General features: G+C 42.1%; 1 protein-coding gene across 1 annotated transcript in view; it reads left to right on the top strand.

The window, feature by feature from the left end:
- TPK1 (thiamin pyrophosphokinase 1) overlaps positions 1 to 21,871 on the top strand; it is a 258,586-nt gene that overhangs the window by 115,636 nt on the left and 121,079 nt on the right. Inside the window, exon 5 of the mRNA XM_026843811.1 lies at positions 16,914 to 17,009. Within this exon, the coding sequence (XP_026699612.1) occupies positions 16,914 to 17,009 (96 nt within the window). The remainder of the gene's footprint in view (positions 1 to 16,913; positions 17,010 to 21,871) is intronic.

Raw genomic sequence — 21,871 nt, 5'->3', positions numbered from 1 at the left:
GTACAGATTTCAAGATGAGTTACAGATTGCTAGAAGAGAAGATGTGGCTTGAAGTTGAACTTTCCGTGATGCAAGTGAAAGAAAACCCTCATCCCTCTTTCTCACCTCAGTTTAGTATTTGCAGAGAGGCTTTTTTGAGAGTACAAACCAAGAAGTTTGGCTGATGGCAGCCCTATGCATCAAACATTCTAATGTTGAATAATAACAGCAATCTGTCATACAAACATATCAAAATAATTGGCTGTGCTTCATTGGTAATGTTGATCAGAATGCATGGCAGTACCTTCTGTCACCAAAATGATTTACAGTAAGTGTGCAGATGTTATTTACAGTGACCTACTAATTCTTCCTGAATGAGGGACTGTATTTCTTCTTGCACATGATAAACTTAGCTCTGTTCACTCTCTGCTAAATTATTTGGAACAAATAAGTAGTTAATTAAAATGTCTGGTGCTATAGCACTATTTGAAGTTTAATATTAGTGAAATTTTGGCTGAGCTTGGTAGGAATGAAGGAAAATGCTCCTACTGTCAGAAGAGATGTGTTACGGTCTTCCGCAAAACTTACCGAATGCAACGTTTTCCCTGAATGGTATATTCTTACTTAAGTCTGTGGTAGTTCTTTTCTACTTCCCTTCTAATAATCTAATCAAATCCTTTACTTGCTTAAAAACAAAGTATTTTCCATTCCACTAGACTGCATTCAGTTACCAATTTTAGTGTTAGACTGTCAGATTCAAAAAACTGTCTGATTGAAAGCTGTAGTTTTGAATTTCATTTGCATTACGTTCACAAAAAAGTTGGAAAGAGTTAAAGTATCTAGGGAATAAAAGTACTGACTTCACATAAAATATCTAGAAGTCTTACAGTGGTTCTTCAAGTTTACATGAAGCAAATATTAAATAACTTATCTTCTTTCAGTTTGTAATGATATAATTTGATTGGAAAAACAGTTTTTGCTTTAAATCTGCTGCAAAACCATTTCCACTGTGGGTCTCCAATGTGATTCATTCAAATGAAAAAATAAACAAATCGCATACTTCCTCTGTGTGGTATTTTTATTTTTACTTGATGCAGCATGTAATTCTGGAGTGCTGCGTTTCTGAATTTCCAAAGGAAGGGAAAGCTTCTATGATGGCTAAAATGGGGATGCAGAATAGATGATGATTGCTACCTTTTTAAACTAAGTTGGGGTTTTTTTGTAAAAGCCAAGGTGAAGAAATTAAGTATTTAAAGAATTTTAATATAGGAAAAGCACAGATGTTCATGCATAGCTATGTCTTCAAAAATTGTGGAGGAGAGGCAGGCATTTGCCTTAAGCAGTTGTTTCTCTGATTAGGATTATGGCTACCTTACATGTCTGTGTCATGATGATTCTCCTTGCCATACAGACTACCTTGATGCTTATTCACATATTTTCACAGTGCATGCTAGAAATACTAATTTATTGCACACATGCAATAGAGAGAGAGAGACCAAAATTTACGGGACTGAGATGGAGAGAGGCAAGAATCATAGCCTAAGACCTACAGAAGCTGGGAACCATTTAATGCCTGAACATGACTGTGGGGTTGTGCACCGACAGCTTGCCCAGAATCGTGCAAGATTCCCATGACAGCATCACTGGCTGAACCCTTAGCTGGTGAACGCTGTCTCAGTGCCTTGATCACAACACAGTTTCCACACGATTCTTTTGGATGTGGATTATGAAATTGAAGACTGGCAAAGTGATTACTAATTTGCAGTGAATAGTAGAAGTAGGGCATTGTCTCCAGATGCCATGGGTGGAGAACTTGTAATTAGGCAGACATGGAATGAAAGGTTTAGGGGGAGTTTTTGCTTGTTTAAGGGAAATCTGTTAAGTGTCTGAATGTCCTGGAATCTGTTGATGTTTAGAATATGATCTGCAGCTTGAAAAGCAAAGCCTCTCAACACAAATAATTTTTGTGGTCCAATTCAGGCATAGGATCGTCATCCCATTATCTAAGGAAAAGCACAATGAGTTCCTGCAAAAAAAGGAGAGCAGCTCTAATGCCTTCTGTCAGTAGAGAAAGTTTGCTTTGTATATACCACAGATATTGCTTGTCTGTAGGCTTTACTTTTATGTTTACTCTCTCTGGATGCTAGGGATTTTGAAACATGAGTTTAAAGCAAGGTGGGGAGAGTGAGTGTTACTGGGCATCACGTGGACTGGGGATGTGTACTTATGTAACTCCTATGTGCAAGGGGGAATATGGCTGCATAAAAAAGGCTGGTAAATATCAGGAGAAACACCTAGCAGGATCTTTTGCGGTGTGATGCGGTTTTCTGCTGGAAAGAAGCAAAACCTCTGAGGCTTGAAAAATCTTGGAATTAAACTCAACACAACACTTGAGAGTGTGCGGAAGAAAAACCTTCACTTTGAAAGATGGACAGGATGACTGAAATTATTAGCTTAATCTCCATGTTTTACCATCCAATTAGTGTATTATTTGCCTCTCATAGCAAATCCAGCCCTGGAAAACATTGACAAAGTGTTTTCTTTGCAAGTGTCCTCATACCTTCAGAAATGTGTGACAAATCTTTAATAGAATGGGTTAAAGGGCAGTCACTACTGTTTGTAGTTGATTGAAACTTCTTTGCAGGGAGAGGCTTTTGAGTGGTAGAGTAAGGTCTGGCACTGATTTGCTGATAGGGCTGTTCTGTGCCTGCTCAGTGCAGACATAACCTGCCTAGCTGTGAACTAGGTTGTTGGGAAAACCTACTTAGATATGAACTATCTAGCTCACCTCCCATGAGCAGTGGCAGTATTTAGATCTGTTTAGACTGTAAAACCCACCAGAGATTCTTTCAGGTGGAGCCTAAGCTGAGCTTTGTTGCCTACTAAGGCTTGGTAAGGTCCGCTCTATTTTGCAATCACAGCATCGACTACAGCAGAGACATAACCTTTGTCTGCAAACCCCAGCTGTAAAAGAGCCAAATATTCTGAAAATTTCAGAATTTGGGGGAGTATGTATCTGCATATCTTGCTGTCTCCACATGGATCTACTTCAGACTTACAACTCAGGCAAGTTGCAGTCAAAATAATCAATATGTGTGGAAGACTTGCAGGAGCTAAAAAAAAAATTTAAAATGCCCCTTCAAAATATGCACATACAGCCCTGCTGAGCTTCTGATGTCTCTTCTCACAGCTTTTGGAAGCTGTAAGCTTGTTTTAGATCTCTGATCAAAATGCACAAGCAGGTCTTGATATCTTCTTTTCTTTCTAACAGCAGTAGTTTAAAACAGAGGATGGATAGAATGAAGGAAAGCAGAAAAGGAGAAGCTCCCGGATGTGATAATGTGTTCGAATAGGGTGTTATGGAAATTTTATATTGTGCCTTGCTGTCCTGAGTATCGGTATCAATGAATGTTAGGTCAGGTTCATACAACAATCTTGTCAGCCTGTATGACTGATGGGGACCTCAAAGCACAGCAGGGTGTCCCTGAGCCTTATGCTTTGTCTAGGCAGCAGTCAAGGAAATGACTTGTCTTGCCTCCTTGCATGTTCCAGATAGTTTGTTAGGCCAGTCTGCCCTCGTGTGTGCACCCAGCTCCTTCTGACACTTGCATTCATATTTCAGTGCAGTATGTAACTCTGCTTTTTTGCTGCGTTCAGTTCCTGCAAACCAGTTACAGCTTTTTGCACAAATGGCTGTGGTGTGTGTTTTGAATTATGAATGTGCCCTGACTGTTCCGTTGCCCTTTGTCAACAACAGATGCACAAGGCCAAATTCTGCTCTCAGTCATGTTGGGGAAGATCATGGGCAATTCACTTCAGGCATTCACTACAGCATTAATAGACAGTGGACTGGGAGCCCTGCTTTCTGGAGATGGACCTTAAAATAGAAGCTTAAAATAGAACCTATCTAGTGGACTGTGACTGATCACGGCTCACAGGATGGTTAGTTCTGAACAGACCCCCGTTAGAACAAGGTGGTGACTGTATAGTGCCTTTTGTAATATCTGTATCTATTATATTGTGTTAGCTTGGCTTTGCCAGGGACCATAGCTATCTGTAAGGAGAGCTAGAAGTGACACCAGTAGACTTCAGAAATCACTGTCACTATATAAAGCAAAGGAATGTGCTATTAGGAGAGACCTAGGATATAGCGATGCAAAATCTTGTACTGCAAAGCTCTGTATTGCTTGCGGTCACTGCTGTTAGTTGGCTACACATTATTTATTTTGTTTGACGTAAAGTTTGTCACCTGTCCAAAGCGTGAAGTGTTTCACATGTGCAGTGGAAAGATTTTTCAGTACAGTAAGCTGGATACTCTGATATCTAATTGAACAGTCCTCTGATTAGTTGTTTATATATCATGTGGAAAAGAGAGATGAGGAGAAAGATGTACAGCCCAATTGCAAGGTGTTCTCTGATTCTAAACCTGCAACCTCTGCCTGTGGAAAAAGCAGGTCCTTGAAGTACACCTGGAAGATGACTCTGGTTTCCAGCTTACCAAGTACTCGAGTGTTCTCAAACCTGAACACTGAACGTTTGTTCAGCAACCTCACATTTCAGTTCAGAGTAGTTGAAGCCCTCCACAAAACGAAAATGCAGCAACTGTGTGAATATGATGTGTGACCTTTTGTTATTCAAGAATCTACCTCAGTTATGTGGCAATATAGCAAATATCCTGAACTTCACTTTGAAATGTGTTCATACTCAGTGGAACACTTGCTAGTCATGAAGTCAGAACTGCTCTGCTGGGCAGTGGTTTAATTTTCCTGAGCTTTCCCTTATGTCTGTCAAAATGTCAGTGTGTCAATTACTTGTGTTCATTGTTCCCAGATGGTTTCATGCTCTTTGATGGAAGAGGATTGTAAAGCTAGTTGGTGATTGTTGCTGCTGTTGTTATTGTCATTATTATTATTACTATTATTTTGGCTTTGCAATATCACTTGTTGAAATACAAAAAAATATTTAATTTTCTTTTGAATTTGAGAAACCTGTTTCCACTGGTCTACATGAAGATTAGGCATTTGCAAAATCCATCCAGTCTTTATAATTCTTGGACCCATAATGTTCAGTTCAGTACACAACACTATAGCTAAATAAATAGCAATGTGCCCTTTGACTTTGGTACCCTTTACAACATTGATACTTCTGACTTGAGAATCTGATGAAGGATGGGACAGGAATTTTCCTCCAATTACTTCCCAAAAGCAACATCTCTTTTATGTGTTAATTTTCTGCCTGTAGTTAGTGTGGATTATGTATGGTTAACAACGAATACTAACTTCATTCTGCATTTCTGATATCCTATAAATATATAAGCCGAATGTATACCTGGTGTAGCAGTGCTGGGAGATACCCAGTTTTCAGTGATGTAAACCTGCTGCCTTTCTCAGGCACCAGCACGTACTGGAAGTGTTATATAATCTGCCTGTCCCAGATGATCTGCCTAGCGAAAGCAAAGGAGACATCCATAAATTTAAATCAGCCATTCCCTTCACAGAGAAAAAGAAATATGACTGGAAGGAAGGTTGTAAAACTGAAAGAGGAAGGAGAGGGGCCAGGCATATCATTTAAAATGTTGAGCACAGAATCTGACCTGAATTGTGCTAGGGATACGTATAGTCTAGCATTCTCCTTTTGGATGAGAGGTCGGGATTAAAGGGAGGGCAGAGACATGTGACATTATAGTGGAGGTCTGCTACAGGCCCCCTGACCATGAAGACTGAGCAACTGAGGCCCTCTACAGACAGATAGGAGCAACCTCACGTTCACAAGCCCTGGTCCTCACGGGGGACTTCAACCACCCTGATATCTGTTGGAGGGACAACACAGCAGGGCATGAGCAATCCAGGAGGTTCGTGGAACGCTCGGATGATAACTTCCTTCTCCAAGTGATAGAGGAGCCAACGAGGAGAGGTGCTATGATGAACCTTGTTCTCACCAACGAGGGTCTGGTGGGGAGTGTGAAGCTCAAGGGCAGCCTTGGCTGCAGTGACCATGTTAAAGGTGGAGTTCAAGATCCTTGGGGCAGCGAGGAGGGCGCACAGCAAGCTCGCTACCCTGGAGTCCAGGAGAGCAGACTTTGGCCTCTTCAGGGATCTGCATGGCAGAGTAGTGTGGGATAAAGCTCTGGAGGGAAGAAGAGCCCAAGAGAACTGAGTAATATTCAAGGATCACCTCCTCCAAGCTTAGGAGCGATGCATCCCAACAAAGAGGAAGTTGGGTAAGGACACCTGCAGGGATGAACAAGGAGGTCCTGGACAAGCTCAAACACAGAAAGGAACTCTACAGAAGGTGGAAGCAAGGACAGGTAGCCAGGGAGGAATACAGAGAAATTGTCCAAGCAGCCAGAGATCAGGTTAGGAAGGCCAAAGCCCTGACAGAATTAAATCTGGCCAGGGATGTCAAGGGCAACAAGAAAAGCTTCTATAGGTACATTGGTGATAAAAGAAAGGCTCAGGAAAATGTGGGCCCTCTCTGGAAGGGACAGGAAACCTGTTTCCCTGGGACATGGGGAAGACTGAGGTACTCAGTGACTTCTTTGCCTCAGTCTTCACCAACCAGTGCCCCAGCCACACTAGACACAGAAGGCAAAGGCAGGGACTGAGAGAGTGAAGAACTGCCCAATGTAGGAGAAGGTCAGGTTTGAGACCATCTCAGAAACCTGAAGGTCCATGGGACCTGATGAGGTGCATCTTTGGATCCTGAGGGAACTGGCGGATAAAGGGACTCAACCACTATATTTGAGAAGTCATGGCAGTCTGGTGAAGTTCCCTCTGACTGGAAAAGGGGAAACATAACCACCATTTTTAAAAGAGGTGAAAAGGAAGACCTGGGGAAATACAGACCAGACAGTCCCACCTCTGTGCCCAGCAAGATCATGGAGTGCATCCTCCTGGAAACTCTGCTAGGGCACATGGAAAATAAGGAAGTTATTGGTGACAGCCAGTGTGGCTTCACTAAGGGCAAATTGTGCCTGACAAATTTGGTGGCCTTCTACAGCACTGGGGGATAAGGGAAGAGCAACTGACGTCATCTGCCTGGACTTGTGCAAAGCATTTGACACTGTCCCACACAACATCCTGGTCTCTGAATTGGAGAGACCGTGGGTTTGATGGATGGACCACTTAGTGGATAAGGAATTGGCTGTATGGTCGCACTCAAAGAATTGTGGTCAACAGCTCAATGTCCTACTGGAGAGCAGTGATAAGTGGCGTTCCTCAGGGGTCGGCGCTGTTTAGCATCTCTGTCGGTGACATGGACAGTGGGACCGAGCGCACCCTCAGCAAGTTGACCAACAACACCAAGCTGTGTGGTGCGGCCGACACGCTGGAGGGAAGGGATGTGCCATCCAGAGGGACCTGGACAGGCTGGAGAGGTGGGATGTGCAAACCTCATGGAGTTCAACAAGGTCAAGTGCAAGGTCCTGCACATGGGTCAGGGCAATCCCAAGCACAAATACAGGCTGGGCGAGGAGTGGGTTGAGAGCAGCCCCAAGGAGAAGGACTTGGGGGTATTAGTGGATGGAAAACTGACTGTGAGCCAGCAATGTGCACTCACAGCCCTGAAAGCCAGCTGTGTCCTGGGCTGCATCAAGAGAAGTGTGGCCAGAGCGAAGTATGGGAGGCGATCCTCCTACTTTGCTCTTGTGAGACCCCCCCTGCAGTGCTGTGTCCAGCTCTGAAGCACCAACATCAGAAGGACACGGACCTGCTTGAGCGGGGCCAGAGGAGGCCACAAAGATGCTCAGGGGGCTGGAGCACCCCCCTGTGAGGACAGGCTGAGAGAGTTGGGGGTGTTCAGCCTGGAGAAGAGAAGGCTCCGGGGAGACCTTAGAGCAGCCTCCCAGTACTTAAAGGGGCTACAGGAAAGGTGGGAGGGACTATGGATCAGGGGCTGTAGGGATAGGATGTGGGGTAACCATTTTAAACTGAAAGAGGGGAGATCTGGATTAGATATAAGGAAGAAATTCTTTCCTGTGAGGGTGGTGAGGCCCTGGCACAGGTTTCCCAGAGCAGCTGTGGCTGCCCCCTCCCTGGCAGGGTTCAGGCCAGGTTGGACGGGGCTTTGGGCAACCTGGGCTAGTGGAAGGCCATGGCAGGGGGTTGGAACTAGATGGTCTTTAAGGTCCCTTCCAATCCAAGCCATTCTGCGATCTATATCAAATGATCCTGAAACAACGGGGTATTCTGCTCAATGAATAAACTCCCCCTACTGAACGTCCCTTCTTTTTTTTGTGACATATAACTCTTACATAGAGTCTGAGAGGTTTTAGAATCTGTCAGAATAATATCAAGGAAAAAAATAAAGAGTATTATTTAGTCACATACATAGTCAAGTTAGAATCTAATACACAAATTAAATGCAGCCAGCTGTTTATAAGAAAACTAACAAGCAGTTTGAAGTAATCATTGACTTTCCAGAAGGATCAGTCTTGGGACTAATCTTGCTATTTTCACTAATACCCCAATACCAAAAAGAGAGATGAGCTACTGAATTGTATTGATAGCACAAATTTTGGAGTTTTATCCACAATAGGAGGATATTTATCTTTTCAATTTGCTATCTTTAGGCAATCAAAATCATTGAATCCCTTTGTCTTGTACATGTAGACAGAGTTGTGTAAGAATGTACCTTTTTTTGTGAGCATAGCACACATTTGGGGCCCGGTCTTAATTAATTCTATCCGGTGATCGATATCTGAGATGCAGTCCACTCTCACAATCCAAATTCTTTTTATATGAATAACATATCTCTGAAACGAAGGATATAGATAATATAGATAATAGGGTAGATAATAGCCAAGGAACCAGAATTCTCTTGCATAAAGCCTGTCTGAGTGCAAGAGAAGGAGAGAGACTAGCTGAACTGGTCATATATATTTAAATAAGCTTGCTGATTAGAAATGCCTTGCAGGGGATTTTATGCCATCCAGGTTAACATCTCTTTTGCTATATTCTATGCTTTTTTCACAGTCACAGTGCTCTTGAGTCTCTAGGTTGCTAGCAAATCATATTAAGATAGTGTTTAGGAAGGATAAATTTTGCCAGCCTAAATCCTTGAAAACAGCCCAGTACAAGCCTTGCTATTTTCTCCTTGTTTTTCTTACTGTGAGATGAATCTCAAGAATTGGCAATCAGTCTGGAAACTGAAGTCTATTCAAATATACTGTATCTGCTTATTAACTTTAGTTCTGTAGAGTGTCCATCACCCCACGTGATATAAAGCAAAAGCTGTAAACCTTAAGCCCTTTTAATTAAAAAAAAACCCAACAACAACAACAAAAAACCACAACCAAACACAAAACCATGTTTGGTTGTACATAAAGTGTTGTGGGATTTGAGATGCAGGCAGCCTCTCTCTCTCCCTCCTACCTCATGAATGCTACCTCAGATGGCTGAACTGCAAAGAATGCTGCACGCCCTACTTTGTCAGCTCTGTGGGGCATAGGATTTGCAGTTGGGGCAGCTTTTCTGTTTCCTGCTTTATTTCAGGAGACTGCTTGACTCTGATTTGCATTGTCATTCATGCAAGTGCCAAATACGGTATTAGTTTTAATATGTGTTTAAGCGTAGTTCCAGCATTTTAGAAACAAGACGGTTCTTGATTTTGGTTTTGAGTGCATCCAAGGCAACAAAAAGACTCTCCTTGGCACGACCGGGTAGTGGCTTGTGCTGTCTACGATCAGTGGCATGTGCTTCCCTTCTGTCAGAGATTGGTGCTATTCCAGCACGCAGATTTCTCTTACAGCCACCTCGTATCTTCATACATAAATGCACACAGATAGAGTGGCAATTCCTGCTTCCAAGTTCCTTTCCAAGAAAAGCGAGGTACCATAATCAGTCCTATCAATAGGTTAGAATCCAGAGGGCCTAATCAGCTTGGTAGACAAAAGCTTTTCACAGCACTGATTATAGAGGGAGCCTGACCATCAATTAAAACTCCTCTCTCTGAACTTTTGTTTTTCAGACAAGGAAGGGCACATAAGGGAAATTTCAGAGAAGATCCAAAAATAGCAGGTGGCTGTCACTGCTGCGTTGTGCTCAGTTTTAATCATCAGATCGGAGAAATAATGTGTCTGGGTTGCGTAGGGATGTACAAATGTAGGTCTCCTGTTTAAATGCCAGAAATGGGTATGGAGAGATACGGGTTGCATGTATGTATGAGACTGCGGCTCCTGACAGACCTTTCCACCTCAGTCCTCTCATGCAACACTCTTACCTTTACTCCTGGTTATTTAAAAGTTTTAAAAGACGGTAGTGGTCTTCTGATAAAGGTTTTGCCATGACATATATTTTATTGCACTTTCTGACCTGTGGGTACTTAAGATGTTTGCTTTCATTTACCAAACTATAAATCAGAAGAATGTGCTCCAGTACGGATGAGTACTGGGAATTTACCCAGCAAATGGAATGTTAACTGCGCTGTTTGGTTTTTGTTTCTTTCTTTCTTTTAAACTTGTGTGGATTTTTTGCTTGGGTTTGGTTTCTTAGATTTAGAAAACTTTGGTTTTCTGCTTTTTAGTTTGTTATAGGTGGCAAAGAAGGCATGTTGGCTTTCTTTGATATTGGTCAAATACCAACTAAACAGACTCGTATTTTGTTCATTTTAAGTAATTGCCATGATTTCATGAACAATAGACTTTTCTTTTGAAAGGGGGCAGCCTAATTAATGCAGAAGAACTCTTTCATTGCTGCTATCTCAACATCAAATGTATGGTATAAAAAGCTATCCTCTACCAGAAGCCACATGCTGCCTCATTAAAAACAAAAACAGGAAACATTTTATTTACTTTGAAAAAGACCATATCAAAATAGAAATAGGGGAAGGGAGGAGAGGCTGCAGCTGTTGCAGTCAAAGTTTCAACTACAGAGCTCTTCTTTTTTTTTTTTTAACGCTTGTCAAATTTGACAAGTTCATGCAGCTTTTGGTTTGCGGAGGTGTGCATATGTTTACATATATTTACTGGGTTTGTTTCCTGCCACCAGATAGTACTTGTTTAATAAATCAAGTGGTGTTATATAAGGTTAGAAGTGATGGTCAAACCCAAGTATTCTTGGTTTATTTTTCACTAACGGGACTTTCACTCGAGTGTGGATTTTAGCTATTTGGCTTTCAGTGCATATGCTTCAACATGATTAATAAATTCTTTTAGTTAATCTGAATGGCAGTGCCACTTAATGTGCAATTGGACGAGTCGAAACATCATCTACCCCAGAACTGAGGGCCAAGCAATCTGTACAGTATTAGCTTTGTGCTGATGCCAAGCAGTCAGCCAAATTTGAGTCCAAAAACTGAAAGAAAATACATTTCACTTAATTATGTATTTTTGGCTATTTAAATATCCAGAATCATTGTCACCAATTATACATATTTATTTTGTTCTCTACTACAAAAATCAAAAGGCAATTCATACAATTAAGATGATCAAAAGACAAGCTGTTCAATACTTGTTGTTTAACAGTATTTGAAACTCCCAGAAGAAATCACTGAACTTACCTGCTTTGCCTTCCATACCTGCATCCTACTCCCAAAATGCAAAAGGATTCGATTCACTAATTTCCCCCTGGTTTGTAATTCATAGAGATAAACCTGCTCTGTGGTTTTGGTGCCATCTTACTACATCAGTCTCCAGTAACTTACAGCCTGTAGGAAATCTATGCAGCTTTTATGCCTATCAGTAGCTCAAACTAGATGTTCTTGTTCTGTCTTTCTCCAATCCCGTCTCTTTATGTGTTTTCAGAAACATGTGACATTGCAGCCAGCTCTGTCTTTATCCCATGCTAGACTTGGTTTCCATTCTGGGAGGGTTGTTTTGGATCAGCTGTGAAACACTGGGGCCACAATTAAGATGACCACTGTCTGGGTGACTGCCATCTCTGCAAGAAATGTTTCCCAAACTAGTTGTTTCTTTCTGATACTGATCAAATGCTCTGGTCTCATACCACCACCTTCCTATTATAGTCAAGATGGTAGAATAGTCTGTCATCTGTTAAACTTTTTCTGATTATGCATCCACATGTTTATCTTCTTTGCTAGGCTTGGTCCAAGACCTGCAGTCAGACTCTGTGGTCCCTTTCTGTTCATTGATGCCTGGTCTAGAGCAGCACTTTGCTTGGATTCATATATGGTTTTTCCTACAGTTGTTTTTCAGTATCAACTGCATTGAGTCCAATTCAGAATGTAAATACTCATCTGCATACTTGGGTATGAAAATGTTTGAGGGTTCCACACATTCAGGTGACTGCAGCTAGCATATGAAGAACGTGGAAGTTTGGGTTATTCTCTGAGTGGGCAAAAGTGGAAGAGGGTACCAGAGGGGCAAAATGACTGAAATTCCTTGCGCCCAAAAATTTACATTGAAAAGAAGAGAGAACTAGAAACCCTCTACCTCCTTGCTGCTAATTGACCTCTTCAGGTTCTGTGAGGTGGAAATGTTGCACGCAAGGGAAATGTACGTTAGGGAAGTCTAGAGCACGTGATGTGTGAGAAAAGGCTGAGGAAAACTGCTTTTTCAGCCTTCAGAAGAAAAGGTGAATGAGAGATCATATTGCTGTCTTCAACTCCCTCATGGGAAGGCAGACTGGAGACAGAACCAGACTCTTCTTTAAAGCAAGCAGGGATAGGAAAAGAACCAATAACAACATTTTTCAATACAGGAGATCCCAGTTTGACACTGGGAAAGAACATTTCACCACAAGAGTGTTCAAGCACTGAGGTTGCCCAGAGAATTTGTGGAGTTTCCATCCTGAGAGATGCTCAACCTAGTCTGGAAAGGGCCTTGAGCAACCTGAGCAAGTCTAACCTACTCTGAGCGAGAGGCTGGACCAGATGACTTTGAAAAGTCCTTTCTAACTGAAATAGTTCTGTGAATCTATAGCTCTTACTGAGTTGGTCTGTGAGGTATGGGGATTGACTGCGTGCATTACTGTTTGGGCAGGTGAGGTCTAGGGGAAGAAGAGAGTTTAGAAATACCGTTTAATTTATATAGGTTCCTTAAACTTTAATCGCCTGTGCTGTGGTTTTGTGAGGCTCTAAAAGCTGTCTCCCTTCTTTTTTAACTTAAGGATATATGGTTTTCTTGTGTTTGCCATTAACACTATACGTAAGTGCAGCTGTGTTGAGATTGATGCCTCAAAATTGAGCCTCAGTGCAACAGGAGTTGTTAAAAGACTGAGCTGGACGTCACTAGTGCACTCAGTGAGCACAGCCAGACACAGGCTTCAAAAAGACAGACTCGAATGACTTGTGTAGGAGGGTCTTGGAGATAGAGTACAAATTAGGGTGGTTTATGTATTCTGTCCTAATTATCTTCTCATGCTCAGAAAGATTCGAGAAAGAACAAACATGACTTTTCTTTTAATAAGAGATTAATAAGGACATGGGGGAACAGACACCTACACACTGCTTTCTTCAAACACTCAACATGCGATGCATAATGTTTTTAAAAATGGGAGAAATGCTGACATGTTCAGATTGACATTTCAGTGCCTATCTGATTTCAGTGCCTGTCTGAAATATAGGGTTCAATAATCCTATTATGTGTGTCTGGCACACTCCTCCTTCAGCAATGTGCCGCCCATAACTGCTATAATAAGACAGAACAGCCAAAGCCTAATTCTGTGTGCCTCATCCTATCATTCACCAAAGTTCTATCGTCATCAGATGCAATCTATTGTTTTCTTTCCTGCTGTGTAGTATTGATTTTTCTAACCTTTCCTAATGTTAAATTTGTTTGGCTTTTTAACTTTCTTACCAAAGGTTAATGTTATTAAGTTGAGCAGGTATCTATAAAACTACAAGTGTTATTGCCTATCTTGCTATTGTTACACTGTCCTTTCATTAAACCCTGGCTGCCTCGGAAAGCTCTGTCTTGAAGATTTTCGTCATTCGGGAATAATACAGTGAAGGTTGACAAGAGCTGCATTTGAATTGTCATCCAATTCTGTGGTATAAAATATTGGGTTTGATATGTCAGGAGCAACAGATTTATCTAAAACTCTCTTATCATTAGTGAACATGAACTGCACAGACAGTAGTTCCAGCGAGGCTGTAAAGAGGATGCAGGAAGATGCGAATGCTGCTGCCTGTCCTCTTCCCCACTACGGTCTGACCACGACAATTTCTTTGCTACTGTGGCAAAAGGAGGAGTTCTGAAATATCTGCTAATTCCAGAACAGAATATCTGCTTGATGTGAAAAGAGAATGAGAAATCACAGTTTAAATGAAGTGGTGGCTTTAATGGTGGCACTCTGTCAGTATTTTTCAGTACGATCTACAGAACTATTTGTATAAAGTGTCAAAGGTGCAAACAGCGAGTAAAGGTTTCAGGATGCCACTGTTAAGCCAGGTTTTGGTTTTAGTTACTGCTGCCACAGTACCCTCTTGGTATCAGTATCACAGGTGCAGTAACCTGCCTTTAATGAATTGTGCATTTGACATCCCATTTACACACTTAGATTGCATTTCTATGATAGTTTTTTGAGGGCTTCTGTTGTGAACACGTGCAAACGGCAGTAGCGGGTCTGAACATAGGATGTCTATATGTGGTGCATCTCTGCTTTCTTCTGGAGCTGCAGTAAGTGACCTACAGTGCTCTCCAGAAACCATGCTGGCATTATCTTGCCTTGGTAGTACCTTGTAGTTGCTCTGAAATACTTTTCTTATCAAAGAACATCCAGAGAAGTTAGGCGAGAACTAACCTCAAGTGAAATGTTTTTAATAGTAGAAAGCATAAAATAATAATAGAATGACTTAAGCTGTCATAGATCATCACTTAAAAAAACAAACAAACAAACAAACAAACAAACAAAACCCAAAACACGATAATTTTGTCTTCCCTTGCAGCCTACCTGCAGCTGCCAAAACCTGACTGCCCAAGGTGATCAGTTTTGTTAGTGACTGCAAGAAGGAGTATTTCAAAGTGCTGGGGGAGAGTGGGGGTTAAATCTTTTATTTATAAATTAGTACCTATAAACTACTTACTTCTGCCAGCACTCTGAAACCAAGGAATGGCCCTGGCAAAAGATAAAAGACCTTCCTTCTCTACTCTTAATTTAAGAGCAGGTAACTCAGCTTCCGTCTCTTCTCCCATGCCCAGCAGTAGCTGTCCCTGCCGTTGATTTAGCCTTTATCTGTCACGTTCTCGTGCTGTTCAAAAGCTGATTGTGAAAGACTGGGGATATTCTGTCTGTTCACAGTTTCTCACAGCTTGGTCTCTCTTGCCATTATCAATGCCGATAATGAGACTGTCTGGGAGCACCCTGTTCTTAGTGAATGAGACGTCTTTCCATTTAGAGTGGCTTTGATTAACAAATTCCCATCAGTAGTTTTCAGATCCAGCTGTGAGCTTTCTGGGTGGGCCTGAACATCCCTATACCTTTCTTGGGCTCCCTTGGTGTCTCTGGCTGGCACTGCACAACTCACGGGTTCATTACAGACTCCAGATGGCTTGTGTCACTTCACCCTCTGCCAATGTTACGTTTCAGCCTTTCCTGGTGAAGAGTGGAGACATGGCAGCTCTTCAAATTGTTTGACACTTAGCACCGAGTCCAGGCTCCAGCTGTATTTCCCCTAGTCTCTTTGTGGTGGCAGCAGCATCGCTTCTGCAGGAGAGGCCTTTGATTACATGTGCTGTTGCAGCTATATGATGCTTCGCCTCGGCAGGCCTGTTATTACTCCTTGAAAAGGTATTTAGAGCAATGTCAGGATCAGAAAGGCTACTGCCTTTGACCAGCTTTCCTTTTATGGAGGGAAAGGAAGAGGCATAATAAAAAGCATGCCGTTATCTCCTCCCTTATCTCTTTTCCACTTCATCCAAATCCCCTACTGCATGCTGCTTTTGTTTGCTTTATGTGCATTCCGGCTGTGCGGGGAAGCATTTCAGTGATAGCATATGTCTTCCTATTGGAGGCTCGTTATTTTGTTGCATGCAATCCACTAAATTCCATCCATACGCTGATCTGGGAAATTCTGTCTTCTGTACCTTACCACTAAGGTAGAGGCAGCTTTAACATTCTGTTTTGTTTTTTCTTCTGATGTAGCAAAATCATGTACTTCATACACACAGGCACAGACACAAAGATTCGGTAGTCTGAATGGTTTTCTCTTATCAGTTGTTATTGTGAATAGCAGAAACATAAAATCTGTCAGATAAAGACAAAGCTAGGAGGCTTTTAAGGGGACCTTGAAGTAGTAGGAGAGAGAACCTCTAAATCCAGTGTGTATGGTTCTTATTTTAATTTATGATGCTGTATTGGGTATTTTGTATCCTTGAAACCTCTTTGAATAGTGACTTTATGTGGTAGATATACTCCACTTTTCCTTACTCAGCTTTTTATCAGAGGCTTAGGAATTGCTTTACCTCTCAATTAAGAAATCTGAACTCCTGCTCTTCTCCATTCTAACATGCTCTCATCCATATTACCCCACTGCAAGGAAATTGTTCTATCACTGCACGTTAACTAGTACAACTGCACTGGTTCCTGGAAGCTTGAATACTTTTGTATGCTTGCATTTATACACACTTCAATATATGTAACAGAAACATCATAACTGTAGCACCAGAGACGACAGTCATTTTCCTGGAACCTGACCCTGGAAGTTACTGATCACCCAGGGCTCACTGCACTGGAACTCGTCCATCCGCCAGATCATCACAGAACATGCTCATCCAAACTCACAAATATACTCAATGGGTTTTGAATATTTCCTCCTGTGCCTATCAAACTGCTGTTTCATAATAATTTGTTCAGCTGGGACCTACAGTCTTTGGGCTCTGTAAGGGTAATAGTCTTTTACTGAATTCTGCATCTCCATGCGGAGGCTTTGAGAGTTGCTGACTGCTGTTAATTTCACCAAAGACAGCTGTAGTTCTCGAAATTGAAAGATGAGTGACGTTATTTTTTTTTCTCTCCATTTTGCTGCTTCTTCACTAGGGATGTGAGTTAATTGAGACCATGGATCAGGACCTCACAGATTTCACCAAGTGCCTTCAGATACTCCAGAAAAAGATAGAGAAGAAGGGCCTCCAGGTAAAGGTGACACATCTTTTGTCTCTGGTTCTTAGTAATTATGCTTCTTCTCAATGGTTTATGCTTTAAGTTTGCACTGAAATGAAACAATGTTTTCTGTAGCCTTGCCATTCTGTGGGTTTGCCATAATTTACTGCATACCCTTTAAGAATTGATGCTTCTGCAGAAAGGAATTACACGGTGTGTCAATGAACAAGCCCCGGCTTTCTTAAAAGGCAGCTTGTATTGATTTCTGTTAATGAACTACCCAAAGTGCAGAAGAGCTGTTGTGGCTGGTGTTCAAAGCAAGAGTCCCACTTCAGCATGTAAATATATTTTCAAGTCTTGGCACACTGAGCCTTGATGTTCATCTCCTTTCTCTCCCCTCCCAAAGGTGAGATGGGGGAGGTAATCTTACCCTGCCAACATTACATATGGTACGCAATATCTCCTTCTGCAAAAGGTTCCCCTGGAATCAAAGGGAACCTTTGCAGAGCAAGCACTGCACGCAACTTAAAAGGAGCCATATGGAGTTGTCAGCTGCTCATTTCATTGGAAAGGCAAAGGAGGCAATGTTCCCCCTCCCCTCCCACAGTTTGGTTTCAGAGGCCCTCTTTTTCATCTCTCTGAGATGTGAAGCTAAATTCCTTGGGGATTTCCAGCATGATGAGTTGATGGCAGATGTGCTCTTGGGAATGCTGCCCTTTCCTCCCCATGGAACAGTAAGGGCTGAGCTCGCTCTTCTGCTCTGTACCTAAGGGCAAAAGGAATTGAGAGGAAACAGCTGCTGCATCCTCTTACCAACAGTGAGGGCAATAGTAATGTAAGAAAATGAAAACAACAGCACAAGATGGAAGGAGATGTATAAACCTCATCTTTTTCCATTTCATTGTAGCAGGATAGGAAAGTGGCCTGACTTCCTGAGATGCCTGTACTCCAAAAAAGCAGCGAGAGATGGAAATGTCAGTACTACTCCCTCTTTCTTCTCTCCTCACTCCAAGCTGATAAATAATTAACCAGTTTTTGCTTAAGCTATTTCAAGTGTCTTGATCTTCTAAAGGGAATATATATCCATGGGACATTCAGAGTGCTGTTGCACAATGCCCATCTGCAATTGTGTCTCTTCTTGCCGCCCCTCAGTACATACTGTGGTTCATCAGATTTTTTTCCCCATCAGTATAGACAGAGATGGGAGGGTTTGTCCATACACTGCTCTTATCTGTCTGGCTGTGAGCGAGGAAACTCTTAATATAATAGTTTATTTTTTTCCCCCTATAATTTATCATCACAAGAGCACAGAGGGGTGTCTTGCCATCTAGGACACGAATGATAAAGAGTGCTGTCAGAACAGATGATCCACCTACGCCTAGGATTTGTTTTGACTTTGGCAAATAAGATGCTTCCTTCTGAACAGAATCACCCTTAGAATGAAGGAGAACTTGAGCGTTTCCTGGATTCAGTTCATTATCAAATCCCAGCTATTGCTACAGAGGGTTTTTTTCCAAGGTATCAGAAAGGGGTTTATAATGAATAAACAATGTGTGGTTAAAATAAGAGCAACAGGAACATGACAGCTACAGATGTGTTTCAACAGTAAGTAGCCTATTTGTAAAACTTGGAATTCTTTGATCACTCTCCTAGGTAAAGCCCTGTTAATTTGGCTAAAGGCTACTGTATTATAATCCTTGATGATATTTTGTAAAGTACAAGCCAGAACGTAATTACAGTAATTGTGCAGAGTTCATGGCAATCCACTAAACCTAAGATTTTAGTTCAGTTATGTTTTCACGCTCTTACATGCAAGATGTCCTTTAAGTACAACCTGAGTTTTTCAGAGGTGCAAGAAGTAACAGATATGTTTTCTAAAGCTACCATGTTCGTTAAATCCTAGCTGCTTCTTGCTTGCAGTGTCTGTTCCATAAAACATAGTAAGACAGCTATCAGCTGATTCACACACGCTAGCTGAAGTGTACATTTCTATTTCTGGTCTTCTGCATTTTCTGACATAAGGAGTTTCAAGAAGTCATTGATTCAACTTAGGCAAATAATATGTGAAACATAAGCAAACAGACCCCAAAACTGTATCACAACTGTATAAATTACTAGTTTGGATTCCACTTTGCCTTTTGTTCAGAAGCATTAGGTATAATTCGTTAGTAGGAGGCCTGGCAATTCTTCTGGATGTCCTGATAATGCAGTGTTTAGCTTGATGCTTGGTGTCCCAACAACAACAGCTTTGATTTTTACCCACTCTCTGGCTTATCCAGAGCACTTGTCAAAGAGGAATCTGACAAAGCGACACTACAAATATGTTTCCCCATGATTTAAAAAAAAAAAAAAAATATTTCACAGTCATGCTGTGTTTGCTTGCTCTTTCTGGGTAGCAATATGTTAAGCTAGGAAATTAATTACATTCAGTGCATACCGTGGTGTGCTGGGCTTGTGTGATGGGTTTTTTTGGTAGAGAGGGAGGGGGTTACAGCTGTGGCCCCCTTTGAGAAGCTTCTCGAAGCTCCCCCAGCTCCATGTCAGACCCACCTCTGGCCAAGGCCCAGCCAACCAGCGACGGTGGCTGTGCCTCTGCGATAACGTATTTAGGAAGGGGAACCTGAGAGAAAGTGGTGACTTGTGAGGAGTTATGAGAAGGTCACCTATGTGAACACCGAGGTCAGTGGAAGAAAGGAGGGGAAGGGAGGAGATGCGCCAGAGCAGAGACCCCCTGTATCCTGTGGTGAGGGGGCAGAGCCACCCCCCTGCCTCACAGGGAAGTCACCAGGGGAGCGGAGATTTGCCTGCGGCCTGGGGAGGATCCCCGTGACTCTGAGGGGAGAAGCAGCCCTGGCTGTTGTAGTTCGGCACTGGGAGGACTGCAACACGTGGAGGTGACCTACGCCGGAGCATCTCGAGAAGAATGCATCCTGTGGGGAGGACTCACAGCGGGGAGAGTTAGTGGAGGACTGTCTCCCGTGAGAGGGGCGCCACGTGGAGCAGGGAGAAGAATGCCGAGGGCCACAGAAGAAGGAAGAAGCTGCAGGCTGACTGCACCCCTCATCCCCTGCCCCTGTGCCACTGCGGGGAGGAGGTACAGATATCGGGAACAAAACTGAGCCTAGGAAGAAGGGAGGGATAGGAGGAGGTGTTTTTAAGTCAGTCCTGTCCCATTCTGTCTGTTGTGGTGTTGTAGTTAGTGTTTTGAATTAAAGTGATATCCTTTTCTTCCCCTAAAAAGCCTGACTTTTGCCTGTGACTGTTAAATGGCTGAGCGACCTCTCCCTACCCTTATCTTGATTCCTGAGCTTTTTGATTCGTTTTTCTCCTTCCCAGCACTGGGGGGGAGTGAATGGCTGCATGGTGCTCAGTTGCCCTCTGGGTTCAAACCACAGCACATGGATCTACAATCCTGTGACACAGTTTATCTGAATCAAATTCAACTTTGAGGAGCTGAGGTATTTGAAACATATGTTCCTCCACTGGTTAGAGAATAAGCGATGATTTATCTGCTATACTGGATAGCTAAAATTTCTAATCTGATCTGTCAATCACTTCTACGGAAGTTCTATGTTAAGGACGTTTTTGAGATCACATGAACATATGGGGACAATATTTTGTTCCAAAGGAATTAAGTTTGTGCAGTTTACTTCCCATTTCTCTGCATCTCCATCATCATCCTCCTGTTCCTTTCTGCTCACTCAAATAGCTTTTGAACAAATAATATGAACAGAGGAACAAAAGATAATCATGTCGAACAGCTTTCTTAGAGGTCACCTGAGTAGCAGTGAAGGTGAGATGGACACTCAGTGCCCCCACTGGAGAGAAGGCTGTAAAGTTAGTTTAGGATTTTCTGGTTGTTGGAGAATTCAGTTTGAGAAGAGTCTTTAGAAAAGCCTTTACCACAAGGAAGGATGCAGTTACAGTTGACAGTCAACTGAGATACACATCTGGGAGAAAAAACACTTTGTGACTTCTCGAACGCCTTGTTCGATACAAACAGCAGTAATTTGGTCTTCTAGAATAATTAGCCAAATCCGTAACTGCTTTTTCCTTATGTCTCAAAATCTCTTAGAATAGCTTCTGAATCCTCAGGGTCATTAATTTCTGGTTTACATTGCTTATTTTGGTTGCATAGCCCAGTCATGCAGAAAGCAGCATTGGGGTCATTTTGTGATATCTATGTTAACTAATTATATGTATTTATAATTACATACTGCAGTGGATGTTAGAACAAGCAGTACCCTTTATATGTGCAAGCTAGAATCAGTCTTAATTTTCCCTCTCCACAGCCCTAATTCATTTGTGAATTGCACTGTATTGGATGGGTGAAGCAGTGAAGTACCATCAACAGAATCTGACTCCTGAAGTTTCTTTCCAACCTAAACGCTGTTAGGTATTTTTCTTTCTCTTTCTGCATGACTGTGAGTATGCGTGCATGTATGTATGTCAAGGCACAAATTTTCTGGCTGTATGCTTTCCTGACCCTATGTGCTGCTTTTTTAGTGTCTTAATAACTCTGTTTCTGCCATGTGTTTCTTCTACATTGTTTATGGTCTATTGAACACTTAGGTGTGCACATTTTGCTTTACTGCTTTAATCACTGTTTTATCCATTCTGTGCTTACGTGAGTACTTTCCCTTCTTCATTACACCTTCAAGTAAACTTATTTACAGTAATTTCTGTCTGGTGCTACTTTCTCTTCTTAATTTTCTCTCATGTAACACAAGCTATTTCAAGAAACCAACTGAACTGGCAAAATGATAGGCATGCTTACAATATCTCTTATGCAACAGATCTTGCATTAAAAGTGGACGATATTATCTCTGATTTGCAGATCGGAAAGCAGAAGTACAGAAGCAACTTATTCTGTCTCCCAGCATGCTAGTGGTGTG

Source organism: Athene cunicularia (genome assembly GCF_003259725.1).
Source record: "Athene cunicularia isolate RWA chromosome 2 unlocalized genomic scaffold, athCun1 chr2_part2, whole genome shotgun sequence".
In the NCBI taxonomy this organism is placed as follows: Eukaryota; Metazoa; Chordata; class Aves; order Strigiformes; family Strigidae; genus Athene; species Athene cunicularia.
Note: the sequence above shows the minus strand (reverse complement) of the source record. Positions and strands in the feature narration are given on the sequence as shown.